The sequence below is a fragment of the Zootoca vivipara genome, chromosome 16 (genome assembly GCF_965207765.1).
Source record: "Zootoca vivipara chromosome 16, rZooViv2.hap1.1, whole genome shotgun sequence".
Taxonomy (NCBI): domain Eukaryota; kingdom Metazoa; phylum Chordata; class Lepidosauria; order Squamata; family Lacertidae; genus Zootoca; species Zootoca vivipara.
This window is the reverse complement of record NC_142599.1, coordinates 31,795,432-31,812,611: the sequence shown is the minus strand read 5'-3', so window position 1 is coordinate 31,812,611 and position 17,180 is coordinate 31,795,432. Positions and strand designations below refer to the sequence as shown.

General features: G+C 46.9%; 1 protein-coding gene and 1 non-coding gene across 4 annotated transcripts in view; one reads left to right on the top strand and one right to left on the bottom strand.

Annotated features, from left to right (window-relative positions):
* Positions 1–17,180, bottom strand: part of LOC118076301 (5'-3' exonuclease PLD3) — a 29,416-nt gene that overhangs the window by 11,347 nt on the left and 889 nt on the right. Inside the window, exons 2-6 of one of the 3 annotated variants that reach the window (XM_035098955.3) lie at positions 12,596–12,790; positions 11,689–11,766; positions 10,605–10,871; positions 7,669–7,853; positions 6,895–7,078 (exon numbers count right to left, since the gene is read on the bottom strand). In XM_035098955.3, coding sequence (XP_034954846.1) covers positions 6,895–7,078; positions 7,669–7,853; positions 10,605–10,871; positions 11,689–11,766; positions 12,596–12,790 — 909 coding nt within the window. The remainder of the gene's footprint in view (positions 1–6,894; positions 7,079–7,668; positions 7,854–10,604; positions 10,872–11,688; positions 11,767–12,595; positions 12,791–17,180) is intronic. The other 2 variants (XM_088659964.1, XM_088659965.1) reach the window with 2 other exon arrangements.
* LOC118076609 (U2 spliceosomal RNA) lies at positions 5,742–5,932 on the top strand. Its single transcript, XR_004691517.1, has one exon. It is a non-coding gene; the product is annotated as a U2 spliceosomal RNA (small nuclear RNA).

Below are 17,180 nucleotides of genomic sequence, written 5' to 3'. Positions count from 1 at the left end.
ATCAAAGCTGAAAGGGCAGAAGCAAGTAAATCTTCAGGTAAACTTAAAAGGATCTGGCTCTGCTAGGAAATAGCTTCAAAGGGTCTGCAGAACCAGATAGATGTTCTGCAGTTATTACATGCCAAGAATTCCTTTTACAGCATTTCAATATTTTAAGGGGGAAATTTATTCTGCAGCACTGCTTTGCTCAGCTTGCACAGTTGTTTTTGCAGGATGCTCTCTCGAATGAACAGCAAGCTATCAAAGGGAAACCTTTGCAACCTCTGCTGGTGTGCAGCGAGTTAACAGTTACGCAGCACCTAACAGGTAAATGGGCAGGTTTATGTAGATTGCACACCAATGGCCATCTAGCAAACGGGCAGACGGCTGAGAAATTAGCAAGGTCAACAGAATTCACTGTTGTTGTTTAGTCGTGTCCGACTCTTCGTGACCCCATGGACCATAGCACACCAGGCACTCCTGTCTTCCACTGCCTCCCGCAGTTTGGTCAAACTCATGTTCGTAGCTTCGAGAACACTGTCCAACCATCTCGTCCTCTGTCGTCCCCTTCTCCTAGTGCCCTCAATCTTTCCCAACATCAAGGTCTTTTCCAAGGATTCTTCTCTTCTCATGAGGTGGCCAAAGTATTGGAGCCTCAGCTTCACGATCTGTCCTTCCAGTGAGCACTCAGGGCTGATTTCCTTCAGAATGGATAGGTTTGATCTTCTTGCAGTCCATGGGACTCTCAAGAGTCTCCTCCAGCACCATAATTCAAAAGCATCAATTCTTCGGCGATCAGCCTTCTTTATGGACCAGCTCTCACTTCCATACATCACTACTGGGAAAACCATAGCTTTAACTATACGGACCTTTGTCGGCAAGGTGATGTCTCTGCTTTTTAAGATGCTGTCTAGGTTTGTCATTGCTTTTCTCCCAAGAAGCAGGCGTCTTTTAATTTCGTGACTGCTGTCACCATCTGCAGTGATCAAGGAGCCCAAGAAAGTAAAATCTCTCACTGCCTCCATTTCTTCCCCTTCTATTTGCCAGGAGGTGATGGGACCAGTGGCCATGATCTTGGTTTTTTTGATGTTGAGCTTCAGACCATATTTTGTGCTCTCCTCTTTCACCCTCATTAAAAGGTTCTTTAATTCCTCCTCACTTTCTGCCATCAAGGTTGTGTCATCTGCATATCTGAGGTTGTTGATATTTCTTCCGGCAATCTTAATTCCGGCTTGGGATTCATCTAGTCCAGCCTTTCGCATGATGAATTCTGCATATAAGTTAAATAAGCAGGGAGACAATATACAACCTTGCCGTACTCCTTTCCCAATTTTGAACCAATCAGTTGTTCCATATCCAGTTCTAACTGTAGCTTCTTGTCCCACATAGAGATTTCTCAGGAGACAGATGAGGTGATCAGGCACTCCCATTTCTTTAAGAACTTGCCATAGTTTGCTGTGGTCGACACAGTCAAAGGCTTTTGCATAGTCAATGAAGCAGAAGTAGACGTTTTTCTGGAACTCTCTAGCTTTCTCCATAATCCAGCGCATGTTTGCTATTTGGTCTCTGGTTCCTCTGCCCCTTTGAAATCCAGCTTCACTTCTGGGAGTTCTCGGTCCACATACTGCCTAAGCCTGCCTTGTAGAATTTTAAGCATAACCTTGCTAGCGTGTGAAATGAGCGCAATTGTGCGGTAAGGTAAAGGTAAAGGGACCCCTGACCATTAGGTCCAGTCGTGACCGACTCTGGGGTTGCGCGCTCATCTCGCATTATTGGCCGAGGGAGCCGGTGTATAGCTTCCAGGTCATGTGGCCAGCATGACAAAGCCGCTTCTGGCGAACCAGAGCAGCGCATGGAAACACCGTTTACCTTCCCGCTGTAGCGGTTCCTATTTATCTACTTGCATTTTGACGTGCTTTCGAACTGCTAGGTTGGCAGGAGCTGGGACCGAGCAACGGGAGCTCACCCCCTCACAGGGATTCGAACCGCCGACCTTCTGATCAGCAAGCCCTAGGCTCAGTGGTTTAACCACAGTGCCACCTGGGTCCCTTGCTAGCGTGTGAAATGAGCGCAATTGTGCGGTAGTTGGAGCATTCTTTGGCACTGCCCTTCTTTGGAATTGGGATGTAGACTGATCTTCTCCAATCCTCTGGCCATTGCTGAGTTTTCCAAACTTGCTGGCATATTGGGTGTAGCACCTTAACAGCATCATCTTTTAAAATTTTAAATAGTTCAGCTGGAATATCATCACTTCCACTGGCCTTGTTATTAGCAATGCTTTCTAAGGCCCATTTGACTTCACTCTCCAAGATGTCTGGCTCAAGGTCAGCAACCACACTACCTGAGGTGTACGAGACCTCCATATCTTTCTGGTATAATTCCTCTGTGTATTCCTGCCACCTCTTCTTGATGTCTTCTGCTTCTGTTAAGTCCTTACCACTTTTGTCCTTGATTATGGTAATCTTTGTACGAAATGTTCCTTTCATATCTCCAATTTTCTGGAACAGATCTCTGGTTTTCCCCATTCTATTGTTTTCCTCTATTTCTTTGCATTGCTCATTTAAGAAGACCCTCTTGTCTCTCCTTGCTATTTTTTGGAAATCTGCATTCAGTTTCCTGTATCTTTCCCTATCTCCCTTGCATTTTGCTTGCCTCCTCTCCTCCGCTATTTGTAAGGCCTCGTTGGACAGCCATTTTGCTTTCTTGCATTTCCTTTTCCTTGGGATGGTTTTCGTTGCTGCCTCCTGTATAATGTTACGAGCCTCCATCCATAGTTCTTCAGGCATTCTGTCCACCAAATCTAAATCCTTAAACCTGTTCCTCACTTCCACTGTGTATTCATAAGGGATTTGATTTAGATTGTATCTTACTGGCCCAGTGGTTTTTCCTACTTTCTTCAGTTTAAGCTGGAATTTTGCTATAAGAAGCTGATGATCTGAGTTACAGTCAGCTCCAGGTCTTGTTTTTGCTGACTGTATAGAGCTTCTCCATCTTTGGCTGCAGAGAATATAATCAATCTGATTTCGATGCTGCCCATTTGGTGATATCCATGTGTAGAGTCGTCTCTTGTGTTGTTGGAAAAGAGTGTTTGTGATGACCAGCTTGTTCTCTTGACAGAACTCTATTAGCCTTTGCCCTGCTTCATTTTGAACTCCAAGGCCAAACTTGCCAGTTGTTCCTTTTATCTCTTGATTCCCTACTTTAGCATTCCAATCCCCTGTAATGAGAAGAACATCCTTCTTTGGTGTCATTTCTAGAAGGTGTTGTAAGTCTTCATAGAACTGGTCAATTTCACTTTCTTCAGCACCGGTAGTTGGCGCATAAACTTGGATTACTGTGATGTTAAAAGGTCTGCCTTGGATTCGTATCGAGATCATTCTGTCATTTTTGAGATTGCATCCCATTACAGCTTTTGCCACTCTTTTTTTGACTATGAGGGCCACTCCATTTCTTCTACAGCACGGGTGTCAAACACAAGGCCCGGGGGTCTAATCCGGCCCGCCAGACCTCGTCATGTGGCCCGCGTAGCCGCCGCCGACAATAACCGCTGACAGTAGTTCTGGAGCCTGCGATTGGCCGAGGGTCAAAACCGGGGGCAGGGCTGCAGGCGGAGGCCGGGGCGCTGGAGCCGCACTGACGGCCAGGCGGGGAAGTGAGATGCAGGAGGAGGAGGAAGCCCGCTGAGGAGGTAGGAAAGCCCTACAGGCGCCGCCGGCAAAGTTGGTGCCGGGACGGAGCAGCGCTGGATTTTTTTTTGGCGGGCTTTGCTGTTGTCTCCGAGAGCGAGTGAGGCGGCACTGGGGAGCCACCGCCCGCCGCTTCCCTTCCTCTCCTCGGCTGCATCCGGGAGGTGGGCGAGCGAGCGGGCGAAAGGGACGCGGAGTGAGCCTGAGGCGGAAGTAGGCGAAGCGCAATAGTCGCTCTCTTGATGGAGCCGGGTTTCTCTTTCCTCTTCCCCCGTTTTCTCCTCATAGACACTCGGGAGGGTGCCTGGCTTTTGCTCTGCCCCCCACCCCCGAGCCACCCTTTGGCTTCTCAGTTCCGGCGGAGCTGCTCCCCGGGGGGCGGCCGGGGGTGAGGAGGCGACGATGGCACGGGTTCCTGCTCTTCCCGCTCTGCCACCGCCTCCTCTCAGCCCCTCGCGATGTAGGGCTCTAGATGGAGTCGCCTCACGATTTGAGTAGGTGGGAGGGGAAATTTTTTTGGGGGGCGGGGAGGTTTTCAAGCCTCCTCTGCCTGCAGTCCCGGTAGGGAGAGGTGGCGGCGAAGACGACAACAGCACGGGTGGGGGGAAGAGCAGCTCAGAGGCGAAGATGCACGTCCGCTGGGGCTGCCGCCGCCTTCCTCCTCGGGAAATCCGCTGCCCTCCCTCAGCGCGAGGGGAAGGGACTCTGGCGCTGAGGAGGGAGGATGCAAAAGCAAAGCAGGGAGTTGGCGCTGCACCGCATGTTCCTGCCCCTCTCCAAAGCATGGGGTGGGTTGCAGCGTGTGGCATCCTGCCTAGCGGGGTTTGGGTGTGCGCAGGGCGGGAGAGGGAAGCCCTCTTTCCATCTGCAGGTTTTTAATCCCAGCAGTGGCTTTCTCCTTCCTGCCGAAGGTTTAGTTGAGCCCCCCCCCCCGGAAGCCGTCGATCCCCTCCTTTTGTTCAAATTTCCCTCGTTTACATCCCCTCCCACACACGCGCCACGACGCAGGAATGTGATCCGCATGGGGGCGGGAATGAGCTTACATTATTACAAAAAACAGTAATAATTGAATGCAGTGACAATAATTTATGATAATAAAGAGTGGACACATAGTCCTACAGACACAACCGGCCCTTTGAGGGTGACCAAACTGCTGATGCGGCCCCCGATGAATTTGAGTTTGACACCCCTGTTCTACGGGATTCTTGCCCACAGTAGTAGATATGATAGTCACCCGAACTGAATTCACCCATTCCCTTCCATTTTAGTTCACTGATGCCCAGGATGTCAATATTTATTCTTGCCATCTCATTTTTCACCACATCCAGCTTACCATTATTCATGGTTCTTACATTCCAGGTTCCTATGCAATATTTTTCTTTACAGCATCGGACTTTCCTTTCGCTTCCAGGCATATCCGCAACTGAGCGACCTTTCGGCTTTGGCCCAGCCGCTTCATCAGCTCTGAATCTACTTGTACTTGTCCTCCGCTCTTCCTCAGTAGCATGTTGGACGCCTTCCGACCTGAGGGGCTCATCTTCCAGCGTCATAACTTTTATATGCCTGTTGTCTTTGTCCATAGAGTTTTCTTGGCAGGGATACTGGAGTGGCTTGCCAATTCCTTCTCCAGGTGGATCACGTTTGGTCAAAACATAACTTCTCTAAGTTATTTAAGCCCCTTCGCCACGACAAGGCTGTTCACTCGAATGAACAGCAAGCTATCAAAGGGAAACCTTTGCGACCTCTGCTGGTGTGCAGCGAGTTAACAGTTACGCAGCACCTAACAGGTAAATGGGCGGGTTTATGTAGATTGCACACCAATGGCCATCTAGCAAACGGGCAGACAGCTGAGAAATTAGCAAGGTCAACAGAATTCACTATTTTTGAGATTAAACTGCCCATCAAGAGGCTGCTTAGCTGGACAACAGAAGCAGAAACATTATCAGAGCATATTTTGTGGAATTGGAAACGGTGCTGATTCTGATGGGGTGGTGAGAGCTTTGCAGCGCCAAGTACCCACCGACACTTCAAAAGGTATTGGGAAAGGAGACCCATGCAATTTTTGTCCAGGTTGGTATCGCTTCTCGGCCTTTTGGCTAAGATCAAGTGTAGTATCTGTTCTTATCAGTTTAATATCTGATATGTCCTCTATTTGAGGACTATATATTAAATGGATTTTTGGAGCTGGGAGATGGAATAGGGGCTTGCTCCATCCACTCCATGCATCGACCTGGTATTGCAGTACCTCCAGGAACGGTGCACCTCCCTTTGGGGGGAATATTACTGGTACAAAAAATAGATTAAAACTTCAACCTCTCTGTAAGGTTATGTGTTGAGACAATACTTTTCAATTACGGAACCCCAGGAGTGCCTGTGTCTGCCTCCCAAAGGTTTGCACAGCTGTCTATTGCAGCAGTCCTGCCTATAAGCTCTGCAGGTCAATGGTGTCAAAGGAACTGTGGACTCAAAAAAAGGTTGAAAATCTCTGCCCTACCTAATTTAGTAAAGATGCATAATTTTCTCTCTAAAGATTGCATGCATCCTTTGCACAGTTCTACCTCTCAAGCACTAGCTCCAAAGACTAACAATATGAGGGATAAATTGGATTCACCTTGCTTTTAAAGGCATATCTAGCTATATCACACAACAACGCCCTGTGGAACGCCCTCCCAACAGATGTCAAAGAGGAAAACAACTACCGGACTTTTAGAAGACATCTGAAGGCAGCCCTGTTCAGGGAGGCTTTTAATGTTTAATAGATTACTGTGTTTTATTTTTCTGTTGGAAGCCGCCCAGGGTGGCTGGGGAAGCCCAGCCAGATGGGCGGGGTATAAATAATTTATTATTATTATTATTATTATTATTATTATTATTATTATTATTATTATTATTACGACACAAACTGCATTACAAAAACACATAGTTCTCCAAATTTTGCCATGCAGTTTTCAAATCAAGTAATATGTGCAAAAAATACTGTATGTGTTCTGGGGTAAAGGGTGCATAACAATGGATCTATAAGAGAAAATAACATACAAAATGCATTCTGTTGGGAGAAACTGTTTGCAAAAATGTGTGCATTAGGCAAAATCTCACACAGTAAAATGCTGATTGATTTTCACGTGGCTTAAAAAAAAAGCAAACAGATGTGGAAATGTACAGAACTGAAGCTTGGGAAAATGAGAAACAGAAAAACTGGAACCGAGATTGTCCCATCCTAGCGACTGACCTGCTTCGAAGAGGGATCCTCCACGTGAACATCGGAGTCTCGTAGGGTGAAGTAGAAAGCTGCTATCTCCACACTGCTGTTGGCGCCATCCAGGAGGTCCACCCAAGACTGGTAGATGCTTGGATGGTGAGGAGTCAGCGTTTCATAATCCAAAGTGGACGGGATGCTCTCCACCAACACCAGGCTAAAGCCAAGAAGAAGAGAGTGGAGCAGGTGAAGGCTAAATAACTGCTCTTCCATCCCACATGCCATGCTATGGTGAGAGGGGTGCGGCCTGGGAAAAGTGCCAAGGGCCAGACCGAGAGGCTTGGAGGGCAAGGCTCTGCCCTGGTTCCCTCCCCCCCGGACTATAACCTCCCCAGCTGAAAGCCCTTTCCCCCTTTTTTCAATGTTTCCTTTTTAAATATAGTTTTATTGATTTCTAATACATAACAGTTACAAAAGAGAAAGAGAGAAGGATACAAAAAAACCCCTGCCCCTCTCCTCCCTTCAGGACAGATCAATCTAGTTAAGTTTGCCAAAGTCCAGCCTGTTATTTCGGTAGTTGTCGTTCTTCAGGATTATCAGTAAAGTGTTTCATAAAAGGCTGCCATATGTCAACAAAATTGTCTACAACATTTGTGTTATGAAATGCGTGTAATCTCCTTGTTAATTGTTCTGCTTTTAATGCTGTACACCGCACCCTGGGATCTTCGGATTAAAGGTGGTACCTAAATTGAATTAATAATAAAAAGAATAGCTGGTAGCCCTTACATGCGCATGCCCCTTACTTGCCTGCACTGACTACTGCACTCTTCCACTGCATTCCACAGTTTCGGGAAGCTGCTCCATCTCCATGCTTTGTACCCCACCAGCCCCAGGAAGGAGCCAGGGTTTCCGTGTTCCCATGCGAACCAGCAAGCAAAGCCCAGGAGAAGCAAGAGGAGAAGGAAACAGAGAACAGACCGATACGGGAGACGCTGAGAAGACAAAAGGGGTTGAGAGGAAGAAGGACATTATTTAGTGCCTTCTCCAAACTAAGCCCAATGTACATTTTGCTCTAGGAGGCTTAGTTTGGTCAGAATCGAGTATACACTTTTAGAGTTAACGCTAAATAAATTACTTTTGGTAAATGAGATGCTAAAGCTGCTGGAGGACCATGGAAATTTGTGTCCTGGGCTTTTTAGACCCCGTCTCCCTATGCACTATCTGAAACCGAAGGGCGCATGGGTTGCCAGATGTGAAATAAATATATTGGCATTTTTTCCAGCTCTCCTACCCCACTATCAGTGTTTCAGACAGGTAATGTCTCCCAGCTCTACATGGATCTACTGGGGACTGAAAATAATAATAATAATAATAATAATAATAATAATAATAATAATAATTTATTTATACCCTGCCCATCTGGATGAGTTTCCCCAGCCACTCTGGGCGGCTCCCTACAGAATTATTATTATTATTATTATTATTATTATTATTATTATTATTATTTATACCCCGCCCATCTGGCTGGGTTTCCCCCGCCACTCTGGGCGGCTTCCAACAAATACCAAAATACATTAAAATATCACAGATTAAAAACTTCCCTAAACAGGGCTGCCTTTAGGTGTTTTCCAGGTGGCGCTGTGGTTAAACCACTGAGCCTAGGGCTTGCTGATCAGAAGGTCGGCGGTTCGAATCCCTGTGACGGGGTGAGCTCCCGTTGCTTGGTCCCAGCTCCTGCCAACCTAGCAGTTTGAAAGCACGTCAAAAATGCAAGTAGATAAATAGGAACCGCTACAGCGGGAAGGGGGACCCAGGTGGCGCTGTGGGTTAAACCATAGAGTCTAGGGCTTGCTGATCAGAAGGTCAGCGGTTCGAATCCCTGCGACGGGGTGAGCTCCTGTTACTCGGTCCCAGCTCCTGCCAACCTAGCAGTTTGAAAGCACATCAAAAGTGCAAGTAGATAAATAGGGACCGCTCCGGCGGGAAGGTAAACGGCGTTTCCGTGCGCTGCTCTGGTTCGCCAGAAGCGGCTTTGTCATGCTGGCCACATGACCCGGAAGCTGTCTGCAGACAAACACCGGCTCCCTCGGCCTGTAGAGCGAGACGAGCGCCGCAACCCCAGAGTCGGACACGACTGGACCTGATGGTCAGGGGCCCCTTTACCTTTACCTTTACAGCGGGAAGGTAAACGGCGTTTCCATGTGCTGCTCTGGTTTGCCAGAAGCTGCTTTGTCATGCTGGCCACATGACCTGGAAGCTATACGCCGGCTCCCTTGGCCAATAATGCGAGATGAGCGCGCAACCCCAGAGTCGGTCACGACTGGACCTAATGGTCAGGGGTCCCTTTACCTTTAAATGTCAGGTAGTTGTTTATTTCCTTGACCTCCGATGGGAGGGCATTCCACAGGGCAGGCGCCACTACTGAAAAGGCCCTCTGCCTGGTTCACTGTAGCTTTGCTTCTCGCAGTGAGGGAACCGCCATATTAAAAACATGATAAAACATCAAATATTAAAAACTTCCCTAAATAGGGCTGCCTTGAGATGTCTTCTAAAAGAAGTGTAGTTGTTTATTTCCTTGACCTCCGATGGGAGGGCATTCCACAGGGCGGGTGCCACTACCAAGAAGGCCCTCTGCCTGGTTCCCTGTAGCATCACTTCTCGCAGTGAGGGAACTGCCAGAAGGCCCTTGGAGCTGGACCTCAGTGTCCAGGCTGAACGATGGGGGTGGAGACGCTTCTTTAGATATACTGGGCTGAGGCTCTACCACTGAGTTATTTATGCACCTTCATTGAATGAGCATTCATTCTGATTTGTTTGCAGAGAGGTTTGATAGTGCGTCAAAGCAAATGTAATCCCACACATTTCCCACTGCATTTTCACTATTGCTTTCCTTGTTGCCAAAAGTCAGATCTTTTGAGGAAGTGGGTTTGTTGCACAAGCGCTCCAAAACAACTAGAATTACACAGCCAGAATTTGCTGGTAGGTGACTGAATTTCACCCAAAAATAGTGAGTCTGGGGGTGCCCTCTGTCACCCCACTGAGAAAGCAACTATCTCATACATTTCAAACTTTGTGTGTTTTTGCCTCCATGTTAATTTTTTTTTATTTAACTGGATTTGTATACTGCTTAATCAGCAAGAAACCCTAAGTGGTTTGCATAAAACAATATGAAATATTCAGAAGAAAACATCAACACAATCAAACTTTAAAAAGAAGTAGACTTAAAATTTACCAAAATATAGATAAAACCCCTAAGTTTCAAAACAAATGTGCATAACAGTTTCTGGCAACCTTGAAATTATCAACTGTGGGAGCCTGCGACTGTTCTGCACATTTTTAGATTTTGCTAAAGACTGCTTTGTAGATGTTTCTAAATCTGTTTCAGTTTTATTTTTAATTGCATTGCCTCGCCATTGTGTCAGTTCTTGCCCTGGGGTCCTTTGTGTGGAACGGTGGGCTTGTCTTTGTGCGGAATGTTTAGATGTGCCCAAAAAAAACAATAAAAAGTTTTAAGCAGGCACCGAATACAATACGACAAAGGTGCTTGCCAACTATCAATCAGCAGGAAGTTCGGGAGAGTAGGCACTGCCACACTAAAAGGATTGTTTCCTTGCCAGGGCAGAATGACCATTATATGGAACTTGTGAAGTGCCTGTTCCGCAGATTAAAGCAGTTTAGTGGGAATATATGGGGTATGTTGGAGCATCTGGAGGCAAACCATGCTTTGGGATTCTCTAATATACCTTGGCCCACTTTTGGAGGGCTCCTGCTTGTGAATTAGAAGAGTTGGCCTTCTTCATGGTTGGTGCCTTGGACCTGGTGGCGATTCCTGCCCTGCTCTGCTGCCCAAAGGCAAGCGTCTCGTTTTCTTCCCTGCCTTGTGAGCTGGCCGTTGTCCTCCTCTGCATCTGGGGCCTGGCCTTGGTGCTTCGCGGCTGAGAGGTCTCCAGAACCTGTAGCCGGGCCCTCTTGTCTTTCACCACTTCCCACTCAATGTTTGGTTGAGGCAGCTGGCAAGAGAGGAAAAACATTTATGAAATGTTTTTCTCATGTTGTGAAAATCGTATCTCAGCTTCATGTGCCGAGATCCGAATGAGTCTTTTGATCACACACACACTGTCCCTCTGAGCAAGCGAGCTACCAAACAAGGAAGTCTTCCATTTTTCAGACCAAGGGCCAATTTCCTTTCTAAGTAACTTTCCGGAGGCCACATGCCAGGGGTAGGTGGGGCCAGAAGCAGAAGTGGGTGGGGCTACAAATGTAAATGTTAACTTTAAATTCTCAAGGAGAGTGTGGCGCATAGCCACTAAGACCCACAGCATGGAGAGAGGGTGTGTGTGGCTGGGGAGAGTTCCAAGGGCCTGACAGAGGGGCCTGGAGGGCCGCATCTGGTCCCGAGGTTCTCCACTCAACCTGTAGTTTCACATTTCATCCAAATGGGCAAACAAGAAGTAACAGGCTGGAAACAAGCCAGGACATTAAGCCATGGTTGTAAGCTGGTTTAACATCCCCCCCCCCCTGGTTCGGACAAAATTGGAAACACAGTTAAATGGAAGAGTTTCTGATTTGCTTGCTCCTACGGTACAAGATGCTGATAGCCCCATGTCCAGTCCTCCAGGTATGACTGGGAGAGATTCCCTGCCTCAAATCCTGGAGAGCTGCTGCCGGTCAGTGCAGACGATACTGAGCTACGGTAAATGGATCAGTGGTCTCAGTATAAGGCAGCTTCCAATGTCCCTAATGGGATATGGGGGAAGATGGCAGCCATTTCCTCAGGTGGCTCTGCTTAAAAGAAGACCCCTGATCTTGTTACGCAGCCCTTGTTACCTCCTTTGCCCCGTTTTGGGGTGGGGAAGGCTCCTCTTCCTGTGGCACATCCAGTCTCCTCAGCCTGACAAAGGGGGACTGAAAAGGAAAATGGAGGGGTGTCTTTTTATGTTCAGTGAGCCCAGCTGCGGCAGCCATCTTGGTTGTCTTTGTCCTCTTACTATTAACGGACTCTGCCTGTGAACCAAATCCTGACTGACGGAAACAAGGCAGCTGACTTTTTGAACGGTACTTTCCCCATTTATTGATTTATTTAAGCAGTGAATGCCCCCACCCCACCCTGGACTCCAGCTCCCATCATCTCTGACTGTTGGCAATGCTGGCTGAGGCTGATGGGAGCTGGAGTCCAACAACAGCTTAAGGGTCTGACAATGAGTTCCTGTATCCCTGCGCCTATTATTCCAGCCCTTTCAACACTCCCGGTTTCACATTGTCACCTGACTCAGCAATCTTGCACCTGCTTACACAGAAGTGGGTCCCCCCGGGTTCAAGGAAGGCCACATCCCCACCAGACATTTAATTCACATGACTTTCCCCAAAGACTCCTGGGAACTGTAGTTCATCCCTCAAAGAGCTACAATGCCCAATTGCCTTTAACAAACCACATTTGCCAAGGTTATTTGGGGAAAGCAATGTGCTACAAATAAATGATGCGCCTGTGTGACCTAGGTAGGCTTTGGCGTGTGGCCCTCGGAATGTTGCCTAGAAAGAAAAACAGGCCTCGGACCGGAAAATTTTCCCCACTCCTGCAATAGATAAGTAAGTATATCTCCCTGTGGTACAGTTAGTTTGGTCCTGAATTTGGAGAGGAGAGAAAAGGGTTTGGATTGTACACCCCCAGCCCTGAGAGTGACCCTGTCTGTGTTGCACAGCTACGGCCAAAGTCCAGCTGCTGAAATAGACTCACCAAGAGGGTGTCTCTTTCCAACACGGTTTGCCCGCTGTCTTCAGGAGCTTCTGCTTCTTCCGACAATTGCAAAGGACCTCTGGGGGGACTGGGCGATGGGTCCTTGGCTGGCTCAGCCTGCTTCCTGTGAGCTCTGATGCTCTCCCTGGGTGAAAGGATGTCGGTGACTCTGAAGCTTTGCGGTTCCCTTGAAACCTGCGTTTGAGAAACAGTGCAGAGTCGCGTCGAATGGCAGCTAGTGCCTTACAGGAAATTGGGGCACTTCCTCTTAGCAGTGGGTTTTTGTTTTGTTATTGTACAGAAAGAGGGTTGATGAGGACTACACTACACACCTAAAGCATTTTTAAAGCACATCCTCTCTGCCCCCAACAATCCTGGGTGCCTTCCGAAATTGAAAAGATGCTTCAAGGAGCCCTCAGAACGGATCACCCTTGGTGTTTTTAATCAGAGGAAAAACCATTGTCAACATTTACTAAAGGTTGCAAAGCCGTTATAGACTTTTTGTGTGAAAGAGAAAATGAACATGATACAGCGTTCAAACGACTTGGCTCCCGAACAAATCAGCTCCCAAACACCGCAAACCTGGAAGTAAGTGTTCTGGTTTGCAAACGCTTTTCAGAAGCCGAGCATCCGACGCATCTTCCGCTTGAATGCAGGAAGCTCCAGCAGCCAATCGGAAGCCACGCCTTGGCTTTCGAACGGTTTCGGGAGTCAAACGGATTAAGTTCGAGAACCAAGGTACCACTGTATCTGGGTTTGGGGACTGAAGATAATATTAGTTTATAGAAAGTGGATGTGTTGGGTGTTATCTCGGAGTGTCTGTGTTGAATAATTTTCTACATATAGCTGACAGATGAGGAATTGGAATTTTTTCTTTCTTAGTTTTTCCCCCCTTGATTAAAAGCTCTCTGATATTAACCTTTAAATTATTTCTCAAACTTTAATAAAAATCTATTTAAAAAATAAAAGAACCCATCACCCTGTCATCATCCAAAAGCGACTTGAGGGAATATTGGTGCTCTGGCGGATTGTGCGAGAGAAAGCACACGTGTGGGCAAAGGCTCTGACCAAATTAGCGCAAGGCAGCTCCCCTGGGAGTTTCCTCTTGCTGCACAGATGTTTTTACAGTCACAAAGAGATAGGCGCTCTCTGCCCGCCTCCTCTGCCCGCCACTCACACATGAAACTTCCTGCCCTTTGAAAGGAACCTGCGCTGCAAGAGCTGCCTTTGCCCAAGTCAGGCCTCTGAGTGATCTAACCCCAGCATTGCCGTCAACGCTGCCACCTGGCTTTCTGGTTTCTCAGCTGGAGAGTCTTTCACAGCCCAGCAGCCTGTGATCTTTTGTAAGGTGAGGTGCCACAAATTGCACCTTTAATCTTCTGCATGCTCTGCCACTGACTTATGGGCCTTCCTAATGGACCAGCCGCCACTGCTGGGTAAACCTGCAGCCATACAAAAGTTACTGGACTCCAGCTCCCATAGCCAGTATGGCCAGTGCCCGTTACAGTTTGTGGGGGCAGGATGGGCTTCGGGCATGATGCCCGTGTGTGCCCAACCTCTCTGAGATCTCCCCTTCTCCTCCTCACCAAGACACCAAAGCCCAGTTGTCTGCATGGGTGATTGCATGGTTGGTGGAGGGTGCTGCTGTAAACTCTCATTTGTAATAATAATAATAAAAATAATAAATTTTTATTTAAACCTTGCTCTCCCCAGTCAAAAACGGGCTCAGGGCGGCTAACACCAATAAAATTACAATAAGACATAAAAGAAAAGAAAAGAATTAATTAAAATACAGATTAAAATACAATATTAAAATTTAAAATTTAAAATGCAGCCTCATTTTAAGTAGCCCATAAATCCAAACCATGAGGGAGGAAAACACAGGGGTCAGACTGAATCCAAACCAAAGGCCAGGCGGAACAGCTCTGTCTTGCAGGCCCTGCAAAAAGATGACAAATCCCGCAGGGCCCTGGTTTCCTGTGAAAGAGCGTTCCACCAAGTTGGGGCCAATACTGAAAAGGCCCTGGTCCTAGTTGAGGCCAATCTAGCCACCTTATGGCTTGGGATCTCCAGAATATTTTTGTTTGTGGACCTTAAAGTCCTCCATGGGGCATACCAGGAGAGGCGGTCCCGTAAGTACGAGGGTCCCAAGCCGCAAAGGGTTTAAAGGTCAAAACCAGCACCTTAAACCTGATCCTGTACTCCACCGAGAGCCAGTGCAGCTGGTAAAGCACTGGATGAATGTGATCCCGCGGCCAGGACCCCGTAAGGATCCTCGCCGTGGCATTCTGCACCCGCTGGAGTTTCTGGGTCAGCTTCAAGGGCAGCCCCGCGTAGAACGAGTTACAATAATCACTCCTTGCAAGTTCAGAAGCTTTAGAAGACATCTGAAGGTAGCCCTCTATAGGGAAGTTCAATATTTAATGCTTTGTTGTGTTTTTATATATGCTGGAAGCTTCCCAGTGGGGCTGGGGCAACACAGTCAGATGATAGGGTACAAATAAAATCATCATCATCATCATCATCATCATCATCATCATCATCATCATCATCCAAGAGTTCCTTTTAAACTGGAGGTGCCAAGATGTGAAGCAGGAACCTTCTACAGAGCAAAGTCTATGCTCTGCTACTGAACTGTGGCTCCCCTTCCAAAAGTGGTCTTCAAAATCCAGTTATTGATTCAATATTCACTCCTCCATCAAATATGAAGTTTGAAGGCCAGTATAGGGAACCTGTGGCCTTCCAGATGTTGCCAGGCTCCGGCTTCCATCATTCCCAGCCAATGGTCATATGCTAGCTGATGGGGGCTATAGTCCAACAACATGTGGAGGGGCAGATATTTCCCATTCCTGGTTCAAGCATTTAACACATTTGTGTGGCACAGAGGCAATTTCCTTCAGCACCAGAGGGAGGGAGGCTGACCCCTCAGGAATATTTCAGGCCCCTTTCCCGAATTATCAGCTTTTTAAGAGGATCTAAGGGGAAATGTTGTTCCTGCCCTGCAAGTATTCTGGCCAAAGAGAGCAAATACCCTGAAACCACTTAGGAACCTGCCTGGTAATTAGATATAGAGATACAGATCTAGATATAGACATATTTTTTAAAAATAAGATTTACCTTAATTAAAATGTATGAATTGACTATAAAGGCCGTGAAATGAGACATATTAGACATCTTACCGTACATAGACACTTTTGCTGTGGAACAGGCATCCCCAAACTCGGCCCTCCAGATGTTTTGGGACTACAACTCCCATCATCCCTAGCTAACAGGACCAGTGGCCAGGGATGATAGGAATTGTAGTCCCAAAACAAGGGCCGAGTTTGCGGATGTCTGGCTTAGAATCATAAACAGACATATACTGAATATATCATTTTAAGTCCATCACCACTAACAGCAATTTTTTGCTGCTGGGGATGATTGCTCACCTGTTCAATCAATTCACACCACACCAAAGGATACATATTTATGCATGATTTCAGCTTTTACTGTGGTGGGTACCTTTTAGTTTTTATTTAATCGTCTTGCAAAGTCACCTTGAGACTTTTGGTATAATGCAACCAAGTAATGCTACTAAAAAAGCAATAGGATTCCCTATTGCTGTGGGCTGACAAAATCCATCAGCGTTATTGCCAGTTTGGGGATGGAGTCGGGCTAAACGTTGTCAATTGCACCCAGAAATCTGAATTTTGCTTCATTAGCAATCTGCAATAATAATTGTTTTTCTGGTAACTAGAAATCAGGAGAACCCGGGGATTCCAAAATTGTGTCTGTGAGTCATCTGTGAGTTTCGTCTAGGTGGTTTGTGGTAGGTCTGTGGATTAGTTGCTGAAGATCAGAAACAGCACATCCATCACATGTGTATCCGAAGAAGTGTGCATGCACACGAAAGCTCATACCAATGACAAACTTAGTTGGTCTCTAAGGTGCTGCTGGAAGGAATTTTTTTATTTTGATCCATCACATTAACCATTCATATTGATTTTTAATTGTATTTTTATTGCTTAACATAAGGACATAAGAAGAGAATGCTGGATCAAGGCAATGGCTCATCTAGTCCAGCATCCTGTTCTCACAGTGGCCAAGCATGGCATGAGTGCGAGAGCAACTCTTTCCACTTGTGATTCCCAGAAATTGGTATTCACAGAGTCATAGAGCTGGAAGGGACCAAAGGGTCATCTAGTCCAACCTCCTGCAATGCAGGAATCTCAGCTAAAGCATCCCTGACAAATGGCAATCCAACCTCTGCATAAAAACCTCCAAGGAAGGAGAGTCTACAATCTCTCATGGAAGTCAGTTTCACGGTCGAACGTTTTTCCTGATGTTTAGTTGGAATCCCCTTTCTTGCAGCTTGAAGCCATTGGTTCGAGTCCTACCCTCCAAAGCAGGAGGAAACAAGCTTGCTCCACCTTCCATGTGGCAGCCCTTTAGATATTTGAAGATGGCTATTCAGATGCATACTACCTCTGAGAAGGGAGGTTGAGCATCTTCCATTATATTATATTGTGTTTTACTGCATTACAATTTGCATTCTGTGCTCTTGAAACGGTAATACAGTCATACCCTGGAAGTTGAACGGAATCCA